This window comes from Corythoichthys intestinalis, chromosome 4 (genome assembly GCF_030265065.1).
Source record: "Corythoichthys intestinalis isolate RoL2023-P3 chromosome 4, ASM3026506v1, whole genome shotgun sequence".
NCBI classification, from domain to species: Eukaryota; Metazoa; Chordata; class Actinopteri; order Syngnathiformes; family Syngnathidae; genus Corythoichthys; species Corythoichthys intestinalis.
This window is the reverse complement of record NC_080398.1, coordinates 48672858-48700673: the sequence shown is the minus strand read 5'-3', so window position 1 is coordinate 48700673 and position 27816 is coordinate 48672858. Positions and strand designations below refer to the sequence as shown.

The 27816-nt window shown below is 37.5% G+C and overlaps 1 protein-coding gene across 2 annotated transcripts; it reads right to left on the bottom strand.

Moving 5' to 3' along the window:
- Window positions 1–122: 122 nt before the first annotated feature.
- Window positions 123–27816, bottom strand: LOC130915028 (FXYD domain-containing ion transport regulator 3-like). 2 transcript variants are annotated; one of them, XM_057834704.1, is made up of 8 exons: window positions 27550–27816; window positions 11774–11830; window positions 11348–11380; window positions 6616–6639; window positions 6006–6080; window positions 4228–4264; window positions 4099–4142; window positions 123–753 (listed from the first exon to the last, which is right to left on the bottom strand). In XM_057834704.1, the coding sequence occupies exons 2-8, from the start codon at window positions 11805–11807 to the stop codon at window positions 734–736; spliced, it is 267 nt and encodes an 88-aa protein (XP_057690687.1). In that variant the 5' UTR covers window positions 11808–11830; window positions 27550–27816; the 3' UTR covers window positions 123–733. The 2 variants fall into 2 exon arrangements, with proteins under 2 accessions (XP_057690687.1, XP_057690686.1); XM_057834703.1 differs by having other exon boundaries at window positions 4099–4145; window positions 27550–27802.

Below are 27816 nucleotides of genomic sequence, written 5' to 3'. Positions count from 1 at the left end.
AGATACTCTGTCATTTGGGCTGGCAGTCAATGATTTAAGTTAATGATAACTTTTGAAAAGGTGTCCACTGTAGTTTCCACGGTCCCTGACAGGGTTAAATATATTGTACAAATGAAACTGGCTTTCAACACATCTTTAATTGAAACATGGCGGTGACATTTTCAGAACATTGACGTCTATGAAGTTGCTCACAGATATTATATAGTAAAATTAAAAAGATAACCGGCAATTATCTAACACAACTCTCAATTTATGGTAACGCATGAAAAATTATAATTTTGTGTATTTGACAAGGATAAATGAAACCTGCGTTAAGCTGCTTACAATATGAAACTAATGCCTACCATTACATTTTACCTACATAATACAGAGTAGTGAAATACATTAACATGACATATAATAAACTATTTTGGTACTTGTGTAAAAGACATGTTTACATTTAAATCATTTGAAACATTTAACCCAATTTGATGGATAACTATGACACATTTAAAAAAAAAAGTTTAATTGAATGACATAGAAGCATTATCGTGTGTATGTGTACATGAGTTTTGTAAAGCAAGTGCCTGAAATAGCTGGCCACAGAACAGTTGTCAGTCACAAATAAATCCGAACAAGCCCACAACCTACAAGTTCCTGATGCTTTTAACAATGAAAATCCCCTCTACTTGGTTCTCAAATGATGCCGCTTCCACAGGATTTGACTTGATGAAGTCATTGCAGTCTTCAAATTCTAACAATCACAGGCACGACCTGCAGACAAATGGCACGACAGGCAGCTTTTATAGGACCAAACGTATAAATATTTCATATTTCTCACTTCGATATCTGCTTTAAATGTAGTAAAGTATGCCCTACATTGACCTTTCACCTAATAAATAACTGGTTGCCTCTCTACCAGACACCACTTGCTGAACACAGTGGACCAGGTCATCGGTGGCCATAATTAAGCACTTTGTATCAGCGTGTGTGACGGGAGGCCATTCACAGTCAAACAGATGGGCAGAGTAAATAGAACTTTAGACTTTGGCAGGATGGTGAATGGGTGATAAAATTGTCAATATTTCAGCAGGAATGGAGTGCCCTGTCATATTACATATACTGTACAGTATGTGCAGTAAATACACAGCCCAAAACTGTATGTAGAAGCTCAATTATTTTTTTGCCCAAAAATCTAACTAACTAACTAACTAACTAACTAACTAACTGACTGACTGACTGACTGACTGACTGACTGACTGACTGACTGACTAACTAAACTGCTGGCCAAAAGTACTGGCACCCCTGCAATTCTGTCAGATAATGTTCAATTTCTCCCAGGAAATGATTGCAATTACAAATGCTTTGGTAGTAATATCTTCATTTACTTTGCTTGCAATGAAAAACACAAACAATAATGGATTAAAAATGAAATCATTATCTTTTTATACAAAACTCCAAAAAAGGGCCGGACAAAAGTATTGGCACCCATTGAAAAATCATGCGATGCTTCTCTAATTTGTGTAATTAACAGCCCGTTACTTACCTGTGGCACATAACAGGAGGTCGCAATAACTAAATCACACTTGCAGCCAGTTAAAATTGATTAAATTTGACTCAACCTCTGTCCTGTGTCGTTATGTGCACCACATTGAACATGGAGAAAAGAAAAAAGACCAAAGAACTGTCTGAGGACCTCAGAAGCAAAATTGTGAGGAAGCATGGGCAGTCTCAAGGCTTCAAGTCCATCTCCAAAGACCTGAATGTTCCTGTGTCTACCGTGGGCAGTGTCATCAATAAGTGTAAAGCCCATGTCACTGTGGCTAACCTCTCTAGCTTTGGACGGGAAAAAAAATTGACGAGAGATTTTAACGAAATGTTGTGCGGATGGCGGATAAAGAACCTCGACTAACATCCAAAAAATTTCAAGCTGTCCTGCAGTCCGAGGGTACAACAGTCCGTCGGCGTCTAAATGAAAAGGGACTCTATGGTAGGATTCCCAGGAAGACTCGACTTCTGACCCAGAGACATAAAAAAGCCAGGCTGGAGTTTGCCAAAACTTACCTGAGAAATCCAAAAACGTTTTGGAAGAATGTTCTCTGGTCTGATGAGACAAAAGTAAAACTTTTTGGGAAAAGGCATCAACATAGCATTTACAGGAAAAAAACGAGGTGGAGGTTCCCAGATGTTTTGGGGTTGCTTTGCTGCTTCTGGCACTGGACTGCTTGGCCGTGTGCATAGCATTATGAAGTCTGAAGACTACCGACAAGTTTTGCAGCATAATGTAGGGCCCGGTGTGAGAAAGCTGAGTCTCCCTCAGAGGTCATGGGTCTTCCAGCAGGACAATGACCCAAAACACACTTCAAAAAGCACTAGAAAATGGTTTGAGAGAAAGCACTGGAGACTTCTAAAGTGTCCAGCAATGAGTTCAGACCTGAATCCCATAGAACAGGGGTCCCCATCTGCCGGGCCGCGGACCAGTACCGGTCCGTGGCGCTACCGGGCCGCACAGAAATAATAATTCAATAAAGATCGCATTCTGGCTGAATGAACCCTGTGCCCTGCTTAACACACAAATATCTCTGTCTACTCTAGATATATTACTACGGGATAGATTAAAATGTTGTCATAGAAATCCATTGATTGGACCGCTAGCAGTACATCTTCTTTGTGTATATAATATATCTATGTGCGCTTGTCCTCGACAACAACGTATTGCTAGGCCGCGGGCACAGCACATTTGTTCCCGGAAATAATTAGCCCTCACACGAGCGAAGATGACTGAAAAACAGACGTCTTTGGAGATATTTTTACGGCGAAAAGGGCACCTGACGAGCCTACAACCTCGAAGAGCCACGAACTGCGAAGGAGCGGATTCCTGACCCATTTGTGAATAAACCAAGTGATTCGAGCATGTCTGTGCAACAGAAAGATCAACTTGTAGAGATCGCAAATGACGGCGACCTTATTAAGCGTACATTTGAGACAACAACTCTACCGAGGTTCTGGATTAAAGTCATTCTGGAATATCCTGACATCGCTACAAGAGCATTGAAAACCTTGCTACAATTTCCAACATCGTGTCTTTGTGAAGCGGGCTTGTGTTTAACAACAAGGCGAAGTCGTTAATGGTGAGAGCGGTGTGTAGTTGTGTGCAGCTTAAATGGCAGGATTTATCTGAGGAGAACTTTTCTACAAGTCCTTCCATGATCAAACGTAAGTTAATATTCCTTTCTTTCAAGAAAGTATGTAGTGTTTACTTTGGAATCGCTGCATTTGCGCATTTTGCGGCTATGTTTAACGTTACGGGCATGCGCAGAACCGCATCGTTGCAATTTTTGATGGGTTGCAAAATTTGTCAGAACACCGGTCAGTGAAAAAAAATACAATTAACATCGGTCCGTCGTGCAAAAAAGGTTGGGGACCCCTGCCATAGAACACCTGTGAAGAGATCTGAAAAGTGCAGTTTGGAGAAGGCACCCTTCAAATATCAGAGACCTGGAGCAGTTGGCCAAAGAAAAATGGTTTAAAATTCCAGCCGAGCATTGCAAGAAACTCATTGATGGATACCGGAAGCGGTTGTTCGCAGTCATTTTGTCTAAAGGTTGTGCTATCAAGTATTTGGCTGAGGGTGCCAATACTTTTGTCCGGCCCTTTTTTGGAGTTTTGTGTAAAATGATAATGATTTAATTTTTTCCCCTTTTGTGTTTTTTAATTGCAAGCAAAATAAATGACTACAATCAAAGCATTTATAATTGCAATCATTTTCTGGGAGAAATAGAGCATTATCTGACATAATTGCAGGGGTCCCAATACTTTTGGCCAGCAGTGTAACTAACTAACTAACTAACTAACTAACTAACTAACTAACTAACTAACTAACTAACTAACTAACTAACTAACTAACTAACTAACTAACTAACTAACTAACTAACTAACTAACTAACTAACTAACTAACTAACTAACTAACTACATTAGCATTAGGACAGTTTCTTTAACCAGTCAGATGTCAAACTTGAGCCTCAAATTGTTGGTCTGGTGAATTTAGCTATACAAGTGTTATACACAAATTTAGGTTGAAGCTTTTTTTCCCTGTATCTGCTTGCTGAATACACTACCTTGGTCGTTCAGCATTGCCTGCGTGTTGCTTCCTGCCCTCCTCCTGCTGAAAGAAGAGCACAGACAGTCAGACAAGGCACCTTATTATGTTTTTTTAACCACCTTACATGCATAGGTGAAATCGTCACCTTTTGTCCGGCTTAAACTTGCACCTGCAGTGGCCACCTGTGTCAAGATAAATGTGTAGGCTTTTAATGATAAATCCTAATGTTTGTTAAATAATAACAATTTAAAGTAATCATTTTTATGACTTTTCTTATTACAGTGATACATCTACTTAAGTACGTCTCTACATACAGAATTTTCAGGTTAAGATACCCCTCAATAGGAAAATATTTAGTCTTTTTTTAAGAAAGAAATTTGAGGATATAAAAAGGCAAAAATACGGCATGGCTAGGACTAGGAAAGTGAGCGTAACATGCTTATAGTCACTGTTGTTAATAACGGCATTAGAGTATAACAGCGTTACTAACGGCGCTTTTTTTGTCAGTAGTGAGAAATCTAATTAATTACTTTTCCCATCTTTGCAACGCTGTCCAGTTAATGAAAATGTAAAGGCGTGCGCAACTATGAGTTACTACGGTGGTTGAATGACGCGAGAAATGTCTAAGAGACGGAGACAGCAAAGTGGGAGATGGGAGGAGGGGAAAGGGGTTGTGACGCTGTTGCAAACGCGATGCTAGGTGGCTCGAAGTGTTAGCAGAGCACTCGCGTTCTCGCTAGCATTAGCGTTTAGCTTGGCGAGCGTCATGTTAAACGCTCGGGAAACTTTTTACATACACTTCGTGGCGTTCAGGTGGGTACAGTTAATTGAAAATAATTGACTGTTTTACTGTGTTTAGTATGCATTATCTTCACCAAGTGGGCGTTGTCTTTGTAGATGCTACATTATAATAATAATTTTTGTTTTTTTTATGACCAAAAATAGTCACTTGCCCTAAACTTTTCTTGAATGACTTATTCATAAACCGTGCGTGATTTAAAAAAAAAATTTTTTTTTAATCAAAACAACTTGAGTAAAGATAGAACAGGGAAGAGATTCAAGCCTCTCCTGGATATTGAAAAAAATATATACTAGTATATAAGGGGTGTGACGGTACACACAAGTCACGGTTCATTATAACAGGAAAAAGCCTTCTTTCTCACAGCATTTGAAAGTTAAAATTTGTGTACCATTACACTCTTATATAGGTGAAATTTTAAAAATTGTAAAAAAAAAAAGTGACCTATGTTTTTTTTTTTTTGGGAATGAAAATGACAGTTCAATACAATAAGTTACTATAAACATATTTTATGTGAAAGACGTTATCAAATGGATCATGTAATGACGTGTAGAACATGAGAAGTAACGTCAGTTACTTTGCTAAGTAACTAATTACTCTTATGTTGAGGTAACTGAGTAAGTCAATTACTTTTTGGGTGAAGTAATTTGTAAGTGTAATTAATTACTTTTTAAAGTAAGATTAACAACACTGCTTATAGCTGCTCTGCCATGGGCTATTGCCTAGCATTCCTGGCATCCAATTGGCTAAGAGGGACCTCTACTGTATGTGTATGTGTGTATCCCAGCGTTCTCTTCATTCGTCCCCTGTGTTCCAACAGCTTTACATGAGAGAATTAACTTTTATTCTTTATTCTTGTTTTTTAACATTATGCACAACTACAATTTTATGTTTAATGTGCAATAATCTAACATGTATTGTAATGTAACATGTATTTGTTACATATTTTGATGCATTTTCTGCATTATAGGGGCGGGGCTTAGAACACATTAGGGCATTTACATGGAAAACGCGGCTCTACTTACAGAATTTTCAAGTTAAGAACTACTTCCAGAACCAATGAATTTCTTAAATAGAGGTACCACTGTACACGTTTGTGTGCATTTTTGTGTGATGTATCTTACTGAGCAGGATGGTAATTCCAATGAGACAAAGGACAGCTGCTAGAATCAGACCTCCAACACGCAGTCTGTGGTAGTCTGTGCCGGATAGAATTTCCATAAGATGAGGCAAAAGCATTTTTCTCAAAAATCGAGCTTTAATTTTGACGAAAATTCTTGATGTATTTTAATGGATGGACTTTTGATCATTTGGCATTTACAGTCTTGTGCCCTCTACAAGAAGAATTCCTGAAAAGTCAAGTGCTGTGTTCATTTGTGTTCAATCTTATAATGGGTATTCAGTTCATAAAAGCAGTGCTTTTTTTAATACAACAGGATTAACAATTTAATGAACTTTGGAAGACTTTATTTTTTCATAGCTTCTTTCTCTTGCATCAACCCCTTTTATTGTTACTTCCTAAGAGTTGCAGTGAACAGCTGCCAAATGCAATTCAAAGACAAACATCTGACCATCAAGAGCGGCCTATGTGCAATCCATTGTCGCCGTACACAGAGACACACTATCTGAGCTTCTTGCGCACTCCTGTTTTAAAGCCTATTTGTAGAAATCATGCACACAATTAGGAACTAAATATTGATTTTTAGTGAATTTTAGGAAAGCAAGAGAGTTTACCAAAAGTGAATGGGTCATCTTCAGCTGTAGAGAGAAACAAAGTTGGTATGAGCATCAGGTACAGTACATGACATACAAGATGTTGCAACAAAGTTCCAGGACTGTTGTCACAGTAGGTATATCTAAATGCAAAATACGAAATACAAATTTTCCTTGGGGAAAGTGCGCCGGAGGATCAATCAGCATGTCCAGAGATCTTAGTTATTTTTAGAAATCCACAAGGTAATTTATGAAGGAAATAGGTATGTACGAGCACTACTATTTTGAAATTGGGTCCACGTGTTGCATGACTATTGGACAAAGGAGGGGAAAAAAAAAAATCTGATACGTGTTAGATCCCGCAGAATAAAAACACATTTTATATGTATTTTATATTTACCAAATTTTTTTTTAATTCACACTTAAATCCTTATTTTTCCTAAATAATTGACAGTGTGCCTTATAATCCAGTGCACCTTATGTATAAATTCTAGTTGTGCCTAATGACCTTGAACCTATTTTGTTGGCGCATAATTGTATTATGGTAAATGGTGTTATACCTATATAGCGCTTTTCCACCTTACTTCCAAAAAAGTGCTCAAGACACGTATTCATCAAACCCATACATAAAAATGATAATTAATTGATAAAACAATAATGACAATATTAAAAGTTAAAGAACAAATGAAAAATGCAGTACATTGAAGCTTTATGCAATTCATGATTAGGTGCAGATTCTATATGAACATAAGCCTCATAAATAATAATAAAGAATACAATAATTTGTTGTGTAATCCGGTTTTGGAGTAATTTTCCTTTTTTTTTTTTTTTTTTTTTAAATGAAGGATTATTCTTTTCAGGAAACAAACTGGATTGTCAGTGGAGTTGCACCTCTCAGAACAGATCATTGGGGAAAAATGTTTATATTGAATATAGTAACTCAAACGTGAATAAGCATAATAATTAAATAATAGTTCACCCCCTTGGATGTTTTCCCATTTTGTTGCATTCATAAATCAATCATGGTCAAAACAATTTAGCATTTCTTAACACAAAATGTTAAATGTAATGTCAAAGTGAAAACAGATTTCTACAGATTAATGGCAATTAAACAAAAATATCTAAATAAAAATAATTGCTTTGTTTAGTTTCCGCCAAGAAAGAAAATTCAGTTTTAACTTTGACATTATTTTTTTTTTCCCCAAAAGTTTTGGGTTAAAAATCCCCAAATTGTTTTGACCATTGTTGATTTATAAATGTAATAAAAGGGGAATACATGCAAGGGTGTGAATACTTATGATAGACACTGTATCTAGACCAATACACAGAGAAAATATCATTATTTACTAGTAATTTCAAAAATTAAAAACACAATTTATTTCAGTATTTATTCAAATGCGATCATTGCTGCAAGACTGAAAAAGCCATCACACATAGTTTAAATAGCAATGCAGCTTTTAGCCAGCAGTGAGGTTGTTTGTTTGCACACGTGTCCTCGAATAATGTACTTTTTGTGAACAATTAGAATGGAAAGCCCTTCTAATAACGCACCTATTTACAATGACATGAATGTCTGAGGATCCCTGGCTGAGAACAACATTGCCCTTTCTGGAGGAACATCCATATTGTCCTAATCTTACTCCGTTGTAAGCTATTTACTGTATGTGGAAGATATCAAGACAGTAGAGAAGGCTGGGTAATGTGTTAGATTCCAGCGGGATTACTGTAATTTTCGGACAATAAAACCTTTTTCCTTCCTTTTTGCTGACCAAGGCTCCGTTCAATACTTGCCATCACAGAAGAACGGTTTAAGGTTGTTTTGGCTGTTTTCACACATATAAAGAGGGCAGATAGCCACAGTGAGCTGACTGATCGCAGTTAGCCCTGAGTTAGTCAAATACCCTTTCATGGGGATATTTAAGAGGACTTCATTCGCTGTAAGCATACAGGTCAACGTAAAGTGGATTTAATTTGTATATTTTTTCTGAATTTAGTGAGTGTAGTTTTTTTTTTTTTTTAGTTAAGTTTTTTAACTTTCAGACTTCTTCAGAGAAGAAGAGTGGGACTTGTGGTGTGGCTTCCTCTACAGTACGCTGCATGCAGAAGACACACTCAGATGATGATGTTAAATTGGTTAATGTACAGTGCCCTCCATAATTATTGGCACCCCTGAAAAAGATGTGTGTTTTAGCTTCTAATATTTTTTTTTTTCACACAAAAATACACACGGTCCCAGGCTTCAACTGGGACCGTGTGCTTTGGTCAGATGAGACCAAGATTGAGCTTTTTGGCAACAAACACTCTAAGTGGATCTGGCGTGCCACGAAAGATGCGCATGCTGAAAAGCACCTCATACCCACTGTGAAGTATGGGGGTGGGTCAGTGATGCTGTGGGGCTGTTTCGCTTCCAAAGGCCCTGGGAACCTTGTTAGGGTGCATGGCATCATGAATGCTTTGAAATACCAGGACCTTTTAAATCAAAATCTGTTGCCCTCTGCCCGAAAGCTGAAGATGGGTCGTCACTGGGTCTTTCAGCAAGACAAAGACCCTAAACATATGGCCAAATCTACACAGAAATGGTTCACCAGACACAAAATCAAGCTCCTCCAATGGCCATCTCAGTCCCCAGACCTTATTTTGTTGGCAAAAGGGGGTTGTACAAAGTATTAACACCACGGGTGCTAATAATTGTGACACACATTATTTGATGTCAAATAATTTTTTCTTTATGTGGGATTTTTTCCCACACTGAATAAATGCACTTGTATTGAAGGTTCGATTTTTCTCTTTTTTTCCATTAAAGTCCCATATAGGCATGTGCCGATATGAGATTTTCACGGTACGATAACCGTGAGCAAAAATACTGCGGTTTCACGGTATCACGGTATTGCAATATAGCTCCAAAATTTTGAGATGTATGGGTTTAAAAAAAAAAAAAAAAATCCATTGAACAGGATTTTTTCAAAACATATTTGCAAATTGGAACATGAATATAATGTGAAAATAAATAAATTAACAAAAAATAACAAATATTATATAAAATTAAAATAAATAGAACCTAGACCAGGGGTGGGCAATTAATTCCACAAAGGGCCGCAGTGGGTGCGGGTTTTTGTTGCAACCCATTAAGAGGACACCTTTTCACCAATCTGCTGTTTTACAAGTGCAATCAGTCGATTGCAGTCAGGTGCTTCTCATTTCTGCTGAAACCGCATTGGTTAAACTATCTGTGCTGGGTCAGTTGGAACAAAGACCAGGACCCACTGCGGCCCTCGAGGACCGGTTTGCCCACCCCTGACCTAGACTATACCCACAGCCACAGCTCAAGTTGCTCAATATTAGAGTAAGAACAAAATAATTGCTATAAAAAGTAAAAACACTTCTAAATAAAATTAAAAATATATACTGTATGACTTTTTTTTGAGGGGGGAAGCTCAAGTGAAGTTTCGCCATTTTCAGCCACTGTGTCAACTCTAGTCTACATGATGCCATGCCTTTGTGTTAAAAAGAACAAAGAATTCATAAGTTAATAAGTTAGTTAAAAATGTATGTTAGTTTTATAAATTAGTTAAAATGTAAATATTGTTGAGGAAAGGTTTCATCTAAAAAAAAAAAAAAAAAAAAAAAAAGTGAGGAGTGAGACCTCCTCTCTCAATTAGCGATCTTTGACGCGATTCTTTTTCTTTCCCCCCTGCATTCAAGCTTTTCTCTCACTCAGCGGCTGTGAGACATAAAAGAAGCTGCTCTCCCAGTTTAGCCTAGGCTAACATTCGTCTTTGTAAGTTTTAGTTAGTTTGTATATTGAATTTGAAAGGAAAATGTGTGTTTTGTTTTTGGCGAACTTTTTAATGGAGCTACTGCTATCCTGTTGAACGTAATCACATGTGGAAAAATACAATTGTACAGCGTTTTAAATGTATTTATTTGTATATTTCACCATGATTTGAGAGCTCAATAAATTGAAGAAAAGTACGCCTTGTGTTTGGAGGATTTGTTTTTGGGTTTGCTGGCTGTTTAGTGACACTCACGGCAACAAACGGGAAGGGGTGAGCGGTGCCGCACCAAGCCACTTCGGCTGCATTTTGGCACATGAAAAATAGCGAATACCGTACTAAGGTATGACAGAAAATTTTAGTGGTTTTGAAACCGCGACGTTTTCACACCATGGTAAACCGAGAAACCGGTAACAGGCACATGTCTAGTCCCATATTATTTGAATTAAAAAATGTTTTATCAGAAGCTAAAAATCACATCTTTTTCTGGGGTGCCAATAATTATGGAGGGCACTGTATAAATTAAAATGTTCAACATTTGTATATATAACTATCCCATTTTAAGACATAGACACGTGGTTTATAGTCGTGTGTGGAGCGTGTATGGATTTTTTCTTAAATTTTGAGAAATTTGTGCTGTGCGGCAGTATAGTCAGTTTTGACCTATACAGCGGAAATTACGGTACTATAAAGGAGAAAACCTGTAGTTTGAATTTTACATAAATCGTGACAACAGTCACGGAAGTTTTCTGGCACACTTCTAAACGATTCAAATACATGCAGGAACATTACAGTGCAATGTGAAATAAACATCCTCTGTAGCCTAGTTTGATTCCTTCATTAAATGATTGACCACCCCTTTATAGATACTGCAATGTGCATTTTCTGCATATTTCGATTCAAATACAGAGTTTATTTGAATTAAACCCTGACAATAAACATTTTTTGGGAAGAAAAAACAATAAGTCATGTGTCCTTACGCTTCTGTTCCTCCGCAAAAACCAGGGAGAGGGCTGCAAGAGATGAAAGAAGCACATATTGGCATTATATTTATGAAACACATTTTGTCCTGTTAATATTGTTTTGGGGAAGACTTTATAGCAAAATGCACAATATTACACCTTTCCAAAATGTCAAATGGAGAAAATCCCTTTCAGAAAAAGCAAACAGCAGACTTGTCACAGCTTCCCTCACTTAAAGTAATCAAGAGACTTTTTAAAGTAACTCTGGCATCATTTACATAGTGTGGCACCCATAAGACCTGGTGATCCAATGTTATTTTTCAGTGGAACATTTCATTTCATGTTTTAATACTTTTTGCAGATTATTCACTTATACTGTAATTATTCATACTCAATTCTTCTGGCAAATCTTAGATTGCATAATTGTACATTAATTTGACTCACTTGTCATTAACACCAAAGCACAGATCGTTGACATCTTTAGGCTTGCTGATGTTTTACCTGCAACACACAAATATATTTATTATATATAAGAGAGAGATAGGTACAAACACAGTTTTAGCAACAATAAATAAGTGTGACAACTGACTGCAATCATTGTGTGCCATAAAGAAATGCGTGAAGATAAATGACTAACTTTTGTTCATTTATTATTAATCCCCTTTACGGGTTTGTTCATAATTCTTGAGTTCTCCAAAACTGTGTCATCACTTTTTGGGGGCTCATTAGATTTATGCTGTTGTGTTGATGCTGGCTATTCAGAACTGAAATGCCTTGTTCATTGTTCCCACGCCAGAATATTCAATTCCCTTTCACTTTTAATATGATAATGATTAATGCTATCCTTATTTGTAGCTGCAGCACATTTGCCGTTCAAAGGAAGTGCATAGTTGTGTTTTAGTGTGGAATTTGATATTATCTCATTCTCCAGTAACAGTGGTTCCAATAATCACAATAATTGTCAATATTTGTGCAATACCAAGAAGCCAATTAGGATGAAAAAATAAGTCTCAATACCAATACCAAACAGTCATTACACCTGTGTGTCTCTAAGGCAAGACATTTGTACTTTAAATGGCTGATTCTCTCACATTGAGACTAATGTTGAATCTGATCTGTTCTTGATGGAGCAATGACAGTGTAATGCATTACAGTGCAGCCACCTAAAAGCTTTGGTTATTTTATTTTTACCTTGGTTTATTACAATGAATAATAATTGATGTCCCAACAGGGCTGCTATAATCTGTTGCTCCCAATACTTCTTTTTATAAGTTAACTGTCGACAGAGAAATCCATGACAACATTGTTAAACTGCACTAACCTCTGAAGGAAAGGTTATTCTTGTCTGTATCTTACTCCCATTTCCAAATGTCTCCATAATGAATGTATGGATCGATTTGAGCTTTTTTGCCCTATTACCAAACAGGTTGTACTATGACAACTGCAATTAGATCCCGCAGCATTTCTCAGTCGCTCCGTGTCCATGCAGCGTTGCCATAACGCAGCAGAAGGTAACACAAACATGTTCTGCATCACTGCAGTGATTTTCCACAAGAACACTTTTCCACTAAAGGCTCTGAGTAAATACACCTGGGCCTGTTTCCTTGCACCACATACATACCTACGAACTTTAACTTCTATGATAACATATGTAAACATGCACTGTGGTATTCTGTATTAGGGAAGGTTTCTGTAATCTACAGGAACATTTGAATACAGGCTGAAGGCCACTATTGTCAACCAGGGGCGTCACTAGGTTTTAAGAACGGGGTGGCTTAGCCCCCAGGACATGACCAGGATGTAAGTGAACATAGCATACAAGCACAAAACTTCACAAACAGCTAACAAAGACAGGTAATTTTTTCATTATTATTATTATTTTGTTGTCGTTTCAGTCGATTTTTTTACATACAGTAGAACAGCAGAAAAAAATGGCTACATTGCAAGTTATTGGTAGATTGAAGTTTCTAAGAATGCCGTTTGATTTCAAGGGTGGCAAATCGGTCTATCACTCTTCTCTGACTCCTACAGGTCAATAAAGGTGGTGGATTGATTATTATTAGTGCATTATTATGACTATCCACTGATGGTAATCATATGTGAATTAGCTCAGCTCCTGTATTCATCTATGCGTAAAGTGAGAAACACAGCTGATACTCCAGAAGGAAGTCACCCCAAAGATAATGGTAAAATGAGTGCACACTTAACTCTATAAACAACTAGGACCTTCACAATGCATTTTAGACTAACTAGCAAGTAGTAACTAAGTAGCGGTGTTATTTTAGAGCTGGGATGTAACTTTTAACCGCAAAACAACAAGGTCACAGGTAAAACGCGGAATGAATTTTCTGTGATGTGGGCGTTCTCTACATGAACAAGTGGAATGGATTGGATAATGACGTACTGAAGGGGCGCTCTACCTTACTTTATGAAGTGAAGGGAAACTGACAGATTTATGATCATATTTAAGTTAATAATGATAGGTTATATGATTATTGATTTAAACTAGGGCTGTCAAACGATTAACATTTTTAATTGAGTTAATCACAGCTTAAAAATTAATTAATCGTAATTAATCGCAATTCAAACCAGCTCTAAAATGTGCCATATTTTTGTGTAAATTATTGTTGGAATGGAAAGATAAAACAAGACGGATGTATACATTCAACATACTGTACATAAGTACTGTATTAGTTTATTATAACAATAAATCCACAAGATGGCATTAACATTATAAACATTCTTTCTGCGAAAGGGATCCACGGATAGAAAGACTTGTCATTCTTAAAATATAAATGTGAGGACAAGTTATCGTAATTTTGATAGTTTGTATATTGTGACTAAATATTGCCATCTAGTGTATGTGTTGAGCTAAACAAAATGTTTGAATAGAGTTTGACCAAAGTCTGAGTATTATTATGCATAGCTATTTTGATTGGGAATGTCAGTTCTCTTTGAGCGCTTTTCTTTTTGTGAACATTTTTTTTTTTTTGAGAGATAGGAATATTATTTTTGTTGTGCTTTAACTAAATGATACTGTAGCGACTTAACTGTTCTTAACTGCCCAAATGCATGATGGTGCAATGGTGGCTGCAAATGGTATATCTTCTCCGCGTTGTTTTAAATTCAGGGTGTTAAGAAAAGATCATCTCCTGTTATTCTTTCCCACATCGCTCGCCACAATAGTTATAATTGTTGTGGAGGAGATGCCAAAGCTTATACCAATAAGTAGCACGACTCCAATGAATGCCTGTGTCCACTCCACTCGCTTGTCTCTTCCTCTTAGCTTTCAATATAATGTAGTCTGTTCGTGGCAATGCGTGAGTGGGTCGTTCCACGCATGCGTTAAATGCGTTAGATATTTTAACATGATTAATTAGAAAAATTAATTACCGCCCGTCAATGCGATAATTTTGACAGGGCTAATTGAAACTAATATTCTGGCAACTCCATAAGGAGTATGTCAGCATTTTTTTGTATTTTATTTTTAAATAAAACAACACCAAATTATTTAGATGTTCTTGAGAATATTTTAGGGGAGCTTCAGATAGGCCTAACAACGCCACTGTTGTCAACAAGGAATGTTTATGATCACTGAGTATGAGAAAAAAAGGCTCTTCTACTCGTATTTGAAGCTTGGCAGAAAAGAGGATGAAAAAAAAGCAGGGCAAGTGCTTCTCTCCTGGTGCCTCTCCACGGCAACCCACGACGAGGCAGCAGGAATGTCCAGGAGGGGAAACAAGCCAACAACCACAAGAGGACGGTTTACCTCTGGAGAGAGAGTAGACAAATGGAGGAGCGTGATGAGCAGGAGATGACTGTGACTGAAATAAGAGCGAGAAGGGCAGGGAGAAAAAAGAGGGCTCAGGGGGTTAACTGAAGGTGATAGAACTAAAAGAGTAAGTGGGTGTGTGATACAAGGGATGAGGACACAGACGTGCTTGGGATGGGTGGTGCAGAAATGATGGCGCCCTGCCACTCTTGTTTAAAGATCAATTGAATGTTAGCTCAAGGTGGAGCTTTCTGGAGGCGAGAGCTCAAGTTGCACATTTGAATTCAGTGGATCGGTGGAAACAGTCTCAGATCACTTCAGACTTGCTCTGATTTTAAAATATATTCCCAGATTCTGAATAATCAGGCTCCGCAATCAATCTGTCACCATTATAAAACCTTGTTGTTAATTTTTCAGGAAAAATTATGAAACAAAAACTGTCACATATGTGTATGTGTAAAAAGTTACAGCAAAATTAAACTATTCCTCCGAATATATATATATATATATAATAAGTTTGTACTTAGCTTTTATTGGTTTGGTTTGGTTTGGTTTATAGGACCAACAAGTCTGAAAATGTGAACTATTACATCAAGTGTATTGTTGAAAAGTAAAATGTAAACACACAAAAAAGTATGAAATATTGAAATATGTTTTTTTAATAACTAAATTCATTGGGCTCTCTATCATTTAATAAAACAGTTGTTTGTGACCAGCCACATTTGAGGTTACTTCGTCATACCCTTGGTCCAAGAATCCCACTGTCCTGATGAGATACTGTCGGTTAATCAAGACTTTTTCTGTTCTCACTCTGCATTGCTGCTCTACCTAACTGTAGCATTTTGTTCTTTCTTCCATTTTCTGTCTCCTTTGTTCATTGTGTCAACATGAATGATTGTACCCTTTATCTATAGCCCTTCCTTGGCTCACACCATAGCAAAACTTAACTATTGCCTACCTCAACCTCAGGCAAAAAAAAGTGTTCTTCTTGTGATTCGTTACATGCCCAAAGAGCAAGAAACAATGTTAGATGTCATACATTAATGTTCTATGTTTACTATTTTTGAGTGAATTCACTGATAAGATACACCGTGTAACCAACAATGTCACTCTGTAAAACAACAATGTCCCTCTGTTTGAGGAGCTTGTGCAGCTATCGACACTGGCCTGACACACCCCGAAATGAAAACACAAACCGGATTATTGCCTACCATTTTACTATCAAACATGCTACAGCATGCTGAATTGAAATGTACAGTACATGGCAGTTATGGAAAAGTGACTTCATTCGACCCAAACTCAACTTCACTACCACTGGATTTTAAGTAACATTAAGGCTGTCCAAATGTCCATGTTTAATACGTCGATTTACTGTAATAAGATTTTAACCAAGAGTGTTTACTGGTTCAGAAATTTTACTACACTAATCTGGCATCCAACAGTCACCTTTTCTTTTACAATATATTATCCTTATGCCTCACTTTCCAGGCATGACTAATCGCTTTATGGCTATCCCCTGCTATGCAAATTATCAGGTGTGCAGAAAAAAGTGAGGGGTAAGTAAATATTGTACAGTGGTGTGAAAAAGTATCGGAACCTTTTGGAATTTCTCACATTTCTGCATAAAATTAACATCAAATGTGATCTAATCTTTGTCAAAATCACACAGATGAAAAAAAGTGTCTGCTCTAACTAAAACCATCCAAAGGTTTGTAGGTTTTCATGTTTTAATGAGGATAGTATGCATGGCAGAAGGGGGGAAAAATAAGGAAGTGAACCATCACATTTAATATTTTGTGCCCCCCCCTTTGGCAGCAATAACTTCAACCAGACGCTTCCTGTAACTGCAGATCAGTCTGGCACATCGATCAGGTCTAATCTTGGCCCATTCTTCTCTACAAAACTGCTGTAGTACAGTCAAACTCCTGTGATGTCTGGAATGAATCGCTGTCTTTAGGTCATGCCACAGCATCTCAATGGGGTTCAAGTCTGGACTTTGACTTGGCCACTCCAGAAAATCACCATCAAATGTGGGCTCATCTTTGTCAAAATCACACAGATGAAAAAGGTGTCTGCTCTAACTAAAACCATCCAAAGATTTGTAGGTTTTCATACTTTAATGAGGATAGTATGCATGACAGAAGGGGGAAAAATAAGTAAGAGAACCATCACATTTAATATTTTATGCCACCCCTTTTGGCAGCAATAACTTCAACCAGACGCTTCCTGTAGCTGCTGATGAGTCTGGCACATCGATCAGGACTAATTCTTCTCTACAAAACTGCTGTAGTTCAGTCAGATTACTGGGATGTCTGGCATGAATTGCTGTCTTTATGTAATGCCACAGCATCTCAATAGTGTTAATGTCTGGACTTGGACTTGGCCACTCCAGAACGTGTATTTTGTTGTTCTGAAACAATTCTGAAGTTGATTTACTTCTGTGTTTTGGATCATTGTCTTGTTGCAGCATCCATCCTCTTTTTAGCTCCAACTGTCTGACAGACGGCCTCAGGTTTTCCTGCAAAACATCCTGATAAACTATTAAATTCATTCTTTCATTAATGAATGCAAGTCTTCCAGGTCCTGAGGCAGTAAAACAGCCCCAAATCATGATGCTCCCTCCACCATGCGTCACGGTGGGGATGAGGTGTTGATGTTGGTGAGCTGTTCCATTTTACCTCCACACATGACATTGTGTGTTACTCCCAAACAATTCAACTTTGGTTTCATGAGTCCACAAAATATTTGACCAGAACTGTGCAGTGTCCAAGTGCTTTTTTGCGAATATTAAACGAATAACAATGTTTTTTGTTTTTTTTTAGACAGCAGTGGAGTCCTCCCATGAACACCATTCTTGGCCATTGTTTTACATATATTTGATGTGTGCACAGAGATATTGGGCTGTGCCAGTGATTTCTGTAAGACTTTAGCAGACACTCTTGGGTTCTTTTTTACCTCTCTGAGTATTCTGCGCTGAACTCTTGGCTTCATTTTTGGTGGCCGGCCACTCCTTGGGAGAGAAGCAACAGTGGCAAACTCTCTCCATTTGTAGACAACTTTTTGATGAACATCCAGACTTTTAGAAATGGTTTTGTATCCTTTCCCAGCTTTATACAAATCAACAAACCTTGATCGCAGGTCTTCACACCGCTCTTTTGACCGAGCCACGATACACATCACACAATGCTTCTCATCAAGACATTTATCATCCGGGGTGTGTTTTATAGTGGGCAGGGCAGCTTTAAACCACTCTTCAGTGATTGGGCACACACCTGAATGAAATGTTTGGGAAAAATTGGTTTCAATTGCTCTTTAAGTCTCCTTAGGCTGAGGGTTCACTTACCTGTTTTCCCCCTTCTGTCATTGTTTGCATGCTATCCTCATTGAAATATGTTTGGGTGATTTTAGATTAAAAAAAAGACGCAGTATTTTCATTTTAATTTTAATTTTTTAAATTAAATTATTATTATTTTTTTTCAAACCTGTCCACACGGAGAATGGAAGTCTAAGTGTCCAGTTGGTCTGAATGGTTTTAATGTTTCACATTAAGAGTATGACATATTCCCATTGTGATCATTCAACATACCTCGTTTATTATGACAAAACAGCGGACAGGAAGGTGTTATGGGGAACAGAAAAAAGAAAAACACAGGAAAAGAAAGAGAAGAAACACAAACAACAACAAGAAATACATTGAACGCCTACACTAACTATGAATATGTTGGTGCTATTGTCATCTAGATGTGTTTCTGGTTGACACCATGCAGGGGTGGGACGTTGAACAGGGAAAGTAGGGGAGGGGGGTGGGTCAGTCTGTAAGATAAGTGATTGGGAGGGGTTGAGTGTACACAAATCAGCTCTAGTGATCTAGTAACCCGTAATCATCTGAATCCCTTATGAGTGTAAGGCCGTTGGCAACCGACCCTACGCTGCCCCATCGCCAATCCCGGCACCGGGGCCCCCCACACCAGAGCGCGCCCAATCACATCCAGCCGCCACCCAACAAACACGCGACAGCCACGCATATGAGCGGAGACACTGTATTTAATCTATGTGATTTTGACAAAGATCAGATCACATTTCATGGTTATTTTATGCAGAAATGTGAGAAATTCCAAAAGGTTCAGATACTTTTTCATACCACTGTATGTGTAAATCCAAAGAAAAGGCCTTCAGTTAAACATTTGACAAGTATTCATTCCCATCTGACTGAGTTAACATTACCACACCACCATCACCAACGCCACGTTTACAAACATAAGCAAACAACAAATGTTGATTGACTGCAGGAAATAAATTCCACATTGCTGGCACCTGCGTTACAAATGTTGACGATTCCTCGTGTGCATGATGTGGTGATTTATGGAATGTGTTGTGCTCAATGTCCAGGTCACATTGTTGCTTCTATTTTTTTTTCATCCTTACGCCCACCCACTTAAATACAGGACCGGTATGTCAGCATGTGTGTGTTCCTGTAGTGCATTACAAAGGACAGCTGTTGTTCTGTGGCATGTTTCATTCCTAAATTAGAAGCACTGGATTCCAGCTTTTTCCCCCTGAGCCTTACCTTGGGATAAAGATGAACTTAAACTACACAATGTACACTTCAGTATATAGGAAATGCAATTAAATAACTGAAAAAAGTGTCAAACTTGAAGGTAATGATCAATCGAGGCAGGGAATAAAAGCGAGAAAGCAGCTTTAAATGAAAACTAAGAAGGACGCAATGTCAGGAAAGAGGGAAAAAGGGAGTGGAGCATACTAAGGCAGTGAGTCACACTCAGTAGGGCTGGCATCAAGTCTTTAAGTTAATAACTTCTCTTCTGAAAACAGAGTTTTACCAGTATAGAATTGTAATATTCCCCAAAAAATGAGAAAATTCTCTAAAAACTGACAGTAACGTCAACTGACTTTACTCTACATACAAGTTAAAATGCTTAATTGAGCATGTTTAAATTAAAAAAAGGTCACTCACACTTTTATGGTAAATATAATGATGATGTTGATGGACTAGGTTTTATTGTTTGCACATTGACATGATCCATATCAGTCCTAATTTTACTTTTTGGATGTTAAAATCTTATAACCAGGTGTATAGAGCAACACATATCAGAGGAAGTTCAATGATGTACCGTATTTTTCGGACTATAAGTTGCACCTGAGTATAAATCGCACCATCCATAAAATGCCCAACGAAGAGGAAATAAACATATATAAGTCGCACCGGAGTAGAAGTCGCATTTTTTGGGGAAATTTACTTGATAAAATCCAACACATAGAACAGATATGTCATCTTGAAAGGGAATTTAAAATAAAAATACAATAGAGAACAACATGCTGAATAAGTGTACAGCATGATAATGTTATATGATGCATAAACAACGAAAGGACGCTACAGGTCGGTCCTGGCTATACAGTGAGCTAAACTCCCAAATGACGATGCTGGACGTCCGTATAATTTGCTGACTTTATTTTGGCCGTCGTTATGACACCATCATTTGAAGAGTGAAACTAAGAATAGAAATAATACAAATCAATTTCATCCTCGATACCAAACAGGTTCGCATCGACGTAAATAAATGATAATTAGCTGCTATTACAGCAATGACACAAATGGTTAGCATGCGTTCGCTAGCATTAGCACATCGTTCAAACAACTTCACAACTAAGTGTCTGATCGCGGGAGGAAAACACACAACAACAACAGAAAAGATGATACACACAGGCGTTGCCTCTGTAGAGATATTTTACAAGCATAAACAATGACCGTAGGTTCACAGCCGTGTTTCTCTCTGCGACTTATAGTCCAAAAAATATGGTATTCGCAATCCGTTTAAACAAATCAAAGTATACTGGTACATAATGTTTCTAAATTCAACGATGTTGAGAAATATGGGTCAAAGCAAATGTCCTGTCCTGAGTGCTTTTCCCTTGCCACATCTTTTCTTTCTGTCTGGAGTCATGCAAGGACAGAAGAAGGAAGAGTCTGTCTCGTTTGGGAAAGGAAAGAAAAAGCTGTCTGTCTGTCACTCCTTCCTCCCCTAAAGCTCCCCCTTCTGTGGTCACTTGAAAAGAGTTGTGGTGCATTCAAATCCCAGCAACCCACAAATGAATCTCCACTTTTGATGTGTGAGACTATACATACTTAGAGGTCCGCTATTTGTCCTTGAATTTGTGAGTAAAAAATACCTAACACACAGAGTTGTTAATCTTACTTTAAAAAAGTAATTAATTACTAAATTTTAATTTAATTTAATTTAATTTAATTTAATTTAATTTAAGTGTCTGCTAAAGACTTACAGAAATCACTGGCACAGTCCAATATCTCTGTGCACACATCAACTATATGTAAAACTATGGCCAAGAATGGTGTTCATGGGAGGACTTCACGGAGGAAACCACTGCTGTCTAAAAAACAAACAAACATTGTTGCTCATTTAATGTAAGGCACTTCGACACTCCAAAGAGGTTTTGGCAAAATATTTTGTGGAGTGATGAAACCAAAGTTGAATTGTTTGGGAGTAACAGCTCACCAACATCAACACTTCATCCCCACTGTGAAGAAGGGTGGAGGGAGCATCATGATTTGGGGCTGTTTTGCTGCCTCAGGGTCTGGACAACTTGCAATCATTAATGGAAGAATGAATTCAAAAGTTCATCAGGATGTTTTGCAGGAAAACCTGAGGCCGTCTGTCAGACAGATGAAGCTAAAAAGAGGATGGATGCTGAAACCAGACAATGATCCAAAACACAGAAGTAAATCAACTTCAGAACTGTTTCAGAAGAACACAATAGACATTCTGGAGTGGCCAAGTCAAAGCCAAGACTGATCTGCAGCTACAGGAAGCGTCTGGTTGAAGTTATTGCTGCCAAAGGGGGGGCACAAAATATTAAATGTGATGGTTCACTTACCCCCCCCCTTCTGTCAATGTTTGCATACTATCCTCATTAAAATATGAAAACCTATAAATGGTTGGGTGTTTTTAGTTAAAGCAGACAGTCTTTTCATCTGTGTGATTTTGACAAAGATCAGATCCCATTTGATAGTGATTTTGTGCAGAAATATAAGAAATTCCAAAAGATTCAGATATGTTTTCATGCCACTGTACATCTTATTTTTAATTTTCATGCTAGATGTTTTCAACAATGTAACAATGCCAGTATTTAGTAATGATGATTAAAAGAGCCTTGATATGAGGTCCAAGTTAGTCTATGTCACCATGACCGAATTGACGAGGGCTAGTTTTCTCAGGGTATAAGCACACTAGCAAAGAAATATTTAATTTGGTAAAGCATTGACAGAATCCACAAAGACGATTTAATTGGTCCGTCCATTTTAATTTCAATTAGTGAATACATATATACAGTACTAATATAAATAGCGTACCACCACAACACCAAATGAATGCATATCTTTTTTTGATTCTATTGTTTTCTTGAATTCTTTGAGATTCGTAACCATGTTTTTTTTTTGTTTTTTTTTTTTTGGTGGTAGGCATAATTCAGACTGTCAAATTTGGCGCAGCAAATTTATTTATTATTTATTTAAAGCAGTTTATGGTACAGAGCTGTGGCGACCCAGACGAAGACTGGAAACTTGGCTGATGATGAACACGGAAGCAAAACAACGACAAAAACTGTGATGCATGAATCACATTTTAAAATGCGAAAATCTCTGCTTAACCATTAAGAAACGTTTTAAAAATATTTTTAAAAAACAACAACAACAAAAAACATGTTTCTTTAATGTCTATTGAAATATTATGGCAGTTTCATGAGTAACTGAAGTGAAAATCCTAAATTGTGCACCTTTAAACTTTTGAGTGGGATGGTGAGCGGCGCAATGGTTTATAACCGCAAGTTGTGAGAGATGGGCGTGCATTTTTTTATAGGCTAAATCAAATGTTGGTATTGAGAGCATCTCATTGTCTATTCTGGTCACTTACCAAATGAATGGATCAGATGGGTACAGTGATTGATCTTTATTACTTCAACATAATCTAAAAAAGTAATACTGTATATACAGTATGTGTTAAAAGTAGTGATTCACGTCGGAGTCAGATAAGCAGTTTGGCTAAAGCACCGACAAATTCTGTAGCCTCTCAAATCTGTTGGATGCGTCAAGCTGGAGGTTCAGGTAGGCACTCAGGATTCTCAACATTCCAATGATTCAAATAATTGTCCTTCCTGATTTCACAAAAATTGTACAGAATATAACATGCAATTACAATGTCTGGCATTAGTGAAATAAAGCAGCTTCAACACCGTTTTTGTCATCGAAATGGATTCTCATGCACTGGTACTATGTCGTACAGAGTTTAAACCATGTCCAGTTTTTGAGTCCATTCCTAACGAGTGCGCCAGCAAACTCTGCGTGTCTGAAAAGAAGCCAGCTGTCTTTGTTCCAGCAAATGACCCTGTGTCTGAAAAGACGCATTCCGTGTAGGTTGCGAGACACATCACGTGTTAATGTTACGGCATTTGTATCTGAAGCCAATTTAAGTGCGAGTGTGATGAGTGTGTGACTAAAGGATTGGCAGTACTGTACTGTAACGTCCCCATTACCTCAAGCTTGTATTTTGTTTCTGAAACAGCATTTCACACTATAGTTGTTTGTTCCGCAATTATTTAATGTTGCAATGAGTTGTATTTAGGTAATCAAAGAATATTGTGAGCCATGTAGTTGTGTGCGAGAGAACTGACATTTAATGAGGGTAGGGTTGCCAACTTTATAAAGTCACCTTTTCAAAGATTTGTAGTTCTGCAGCATGTTTTATGTTGTATTATTATCAAAATAAATCCCATAGTGGTCTGAACTGCTCTGTTGGATTAAGTTAATCCAAGAAATAAATGACAAATATTGTCATGATCCTTGAGAAAATTTACATTTACCTCAGATAATCGAGAGTATTAATTTGGCCGAGCCATACATAATTTATTTGACCATTAAAGACATACAGTACTTTATGGACAATACCATTATTTCTATTCACTTTTTTTTTATATATATAAAAAATTATAAATGTTTGGGTGATTTTAGTAAAAGAAGACACTTTATTTTCATTTTTTATTTTATTTTATTTTTTTTTTCATTTTTATTTTTTTGAACCTTTCCTGTTCAGCTGTTTGACACGGAGAATGGAAGTCTAAGTGTCCGGTTGGTCTGAACAGTTTTAATGTTTAATGTTGTGATCATTCAACATACCTCATTTATTATGACAAAGCAGCTGACAGGAAGGGGTTATGGGGAACATAAAAAAAAAAAAAGAAACACAAGAAAAGAAAGAAAAGCAACAACAAGAAACACATTGAAACGTCTACACTAACTATTAATGTTGGTGCTATCGTTAACTAGATGTATTTCCGGTTGACACCATGTGGGGGGGCCTGTTGACCAGGGAATGAAGGGGAGGGGGGTGGAGGAGACTATAAACTAAGTGATTGGGAGGGGTAGAGTGTACACAAATCAGCACTGTGATCTAGAACCCAGTAATCGTGTGAATCCCTTGTGAGTGTAAGCCCGTTGGCCACCGACCCTATGACGCCCCACTGCCAATCCCAGGACCAGGACCCACCCGAGCGCGCCCAATCACAACCAGCCGCACGCGAGCCCAACCAAACACGCGACAGCCAAGCAGACGAGCGGAAAAGCCGCACGGGTGCCACCCCAGGGCTACGGCCGCCACCCAGCCAGCCAGGGGAGGGTGGGCGAGGCGGGGGTCAGCGCAGCCCATACCTACTCCTGCACCCCAGTAAAGGAGCCATCATCACCCCCCCGGGATCCAGGGTGGAACCCCGGGGCACCCGCACTCCCATCAACCGGCCTTCAGGGATGGGAAGAGGGGACGCACCACCAACCCCACGTGGTCATCCACTATCCACTATGTGTGAGATTTAAAAAAAAAAAAATAGAAACACTGCCCTGCTTATTTTTTCCATGACTGCACGAATCTTACTTACTTTATATTATAACGTATGTATATAGCGGAAAGCACTCAGGTGACTCTAAGTTCTGCTCTGAGACCCCCAATTTGGCAAATTTTATGGGTGAAACATGGTAATATAACAAGGATCGCGATGTAGAAATCGCAGACATCAAGGAGTGTTCGAGATTTTCTTTTTCATATATTTACCCTTTTAAACATGTTTTTTCAATTTTTCTTTGTTTGGATCCATTATTTATCATCTAAAATATCGGAAAAAATGCGAAAATAACGAAAAAAATATAATTATGTTATCACATAATTATATTTTTTTCGCTATGGGGTAGATATCTGTTACTTATTTACAGACACTATTTTTTTTATTGTGACGTAATTTGTTTAACGTATAAAATATGCGAGTGAATATTTTTTTAAAGTCGTTTTTTTTTTTTTTTTACTAAATATTAGACATCAATTAATTATTCTAAGCTAAAGATTACAGATATTTCAAATAATAAATATAATTAGCTTCTTTTTTTGGCTGGGTTGAAACACAATCGGTTGTGTGGTGTCTGTAAATGGGAGTAAAACAGACCAATTAAAAATAGTTTGGGGGCTAAATGGGCCATGAAACTGCTATGTCAGCATATAGACATATTGTTCCATCAAATACAACAGTTCTTTCTGCCTCAAACACAGCAGTTTATTTTTAAGAGGGGTGCAAGAGCAGAAACTGTTTTTTCAGCCTTGTATGTGTTTTCCGCCATATACAACTGTTTTTAATTTGTCCGTTTTACCCTGGAAACCCCTGTTTACAGACATCGCGCAACCGCTTTTGTTTCAACCCAGCCATAAAACGAAGGTAATTAATTATATCTATTATTCTAAATGTCTGTCGTTTTTAGCTTAGAATCATTAATTGATGTCTCATATTTCGTTTAAAAAAAAAACGACTTTAAAAAATGATTCACTCACATATTTTAAACTTTTAAACAAATTATGTCACAATGAAAAAAATGGCGTCTGTAAAAAAGTCACAGATATTTACCTCATAACTATCTCTTAATTGTATTTTTTTTGTTACTGTCACATTTTCTCCGATATGACAGATGATAAATAATCTATCCAAACAAAGGAAAAAAAAAAAAAAGTTTATAAGCGTAAATATATGAAAAAGAAAATCTCGACCATTCCTTGATGTCTGCGATTTCTGCATCGCGACCCTTGTTATATTACCATGTTTCACCCATAAAATCCCCCCAAAATCCAGTTGTGACCATTCACAGCTGTGTCTTGACACTCAGTGATACATGCTACATGGAGTTTTTGGATCAAAACAAGGTAAGTACGCGATAATATCTCGTTAAAGTCATGGTGTCTGTAATTCTGCTCTCGCGTGCTCTCACCTCCAGACAGTGTTTTGCTGTTTAAAAAAATTTTTTTTTTTTCAAAATGCCCTTCTGTTCAAAATTTTCTTCCCCGAGAAAATTGAGATTTTAAACTTTCCAATGATGCATATCGGACAATTTTGAAAAATGGCCAAACTGGGTGTCTCAGAGCGGAACTTCAAGTCACTTGAGTGTTTTCCACCACATACAGTAGTAGTATAATATTAATGCTACATATTTTTAATATGTAGTTTTTTTGTTTTGAATTGTTTTGAATCATATTGGAAAGGTGAAGTTACAGCTAGTGTTCTGAATCTGTTTACATTCCATTCTTTTGCATTAATTAATTGCAATCAGCATTTGACCTCATTCTTAATTTGTGATTTATTATAATTATTTACGTGTTTATTTGTACTTTAATAAAGAATTTAAGTGTTCCAAAATGTTATTGTGAATTGATAAGCTTAAACAAAAATTTGATTGCTAGATTAGTGACAATAAATAAATACATAAATAAAGGGGGAAAAAATTATTAGAATAGTTGACTAATCATCAAAAAAGTCTGCTGACTAATCTGGAGAAAAATAGTCGTTTGGGACAGCCCTAATATTTACAAAAATTCATGTTCTCATGCCACTAGTAGCAAAATATTATCAGCACTGCTCTTATCAGCTGGCTCTTTCACACACACGCGCGAGCACACAAGGCCGTACGTGCAAACGCACACACACAGTTACTGTAAGAGGGGGATCACTAATGTGCAGATTAAAGTTTTTGTGTTGAAAATATACAACACATTAAAATGATTAAACAAACTCAGATAAGGCACTCACAGCTCGTTGATTCAATGATAATTAAATTGACGTTACATACGTATAATTGTGTCGTTTGTTTGAGCATTAAACGAGACTTTAAAATACCTATTAGTGTATTAAAAAGTAAATATTTGTTAGTCAAGCAGAGCGTTTTATGACTATACTGTACAAAACAAAACGGCAAAGATGTTCTCATCAATAAACTATGCTGAAGTATGTCCAGATGAGTTAAGATGCTCCCAAGATGGAGATTTCCCGAAGTTGAGACTGTGAGGAAAGAGATCTCGCTGACAATACAAACTCGTGTGCCTATTTGACTCACCCTTGACGCGCTTGATTCCAAAGCAACGAAGATCTGATAATATCAGGAAGACGATGGAAGAACATGCGACTTGAGCTCCGAGGAGGATCCACGTCCGCTCGCTGCGTCAACACCCTTCCTTACTGAAACGCTCCACAGGTTGGCAGGCGTTTTAGGAAAAGGAAGTTAAATGAGCGTCAAATATGTTGGCCCGATCCCAGGTCGGTTTGGCTGTTGCAACTCGTGGCTGAGCGTATGGAGCGACTGATTGTCGAGGCGTTTGTAGAC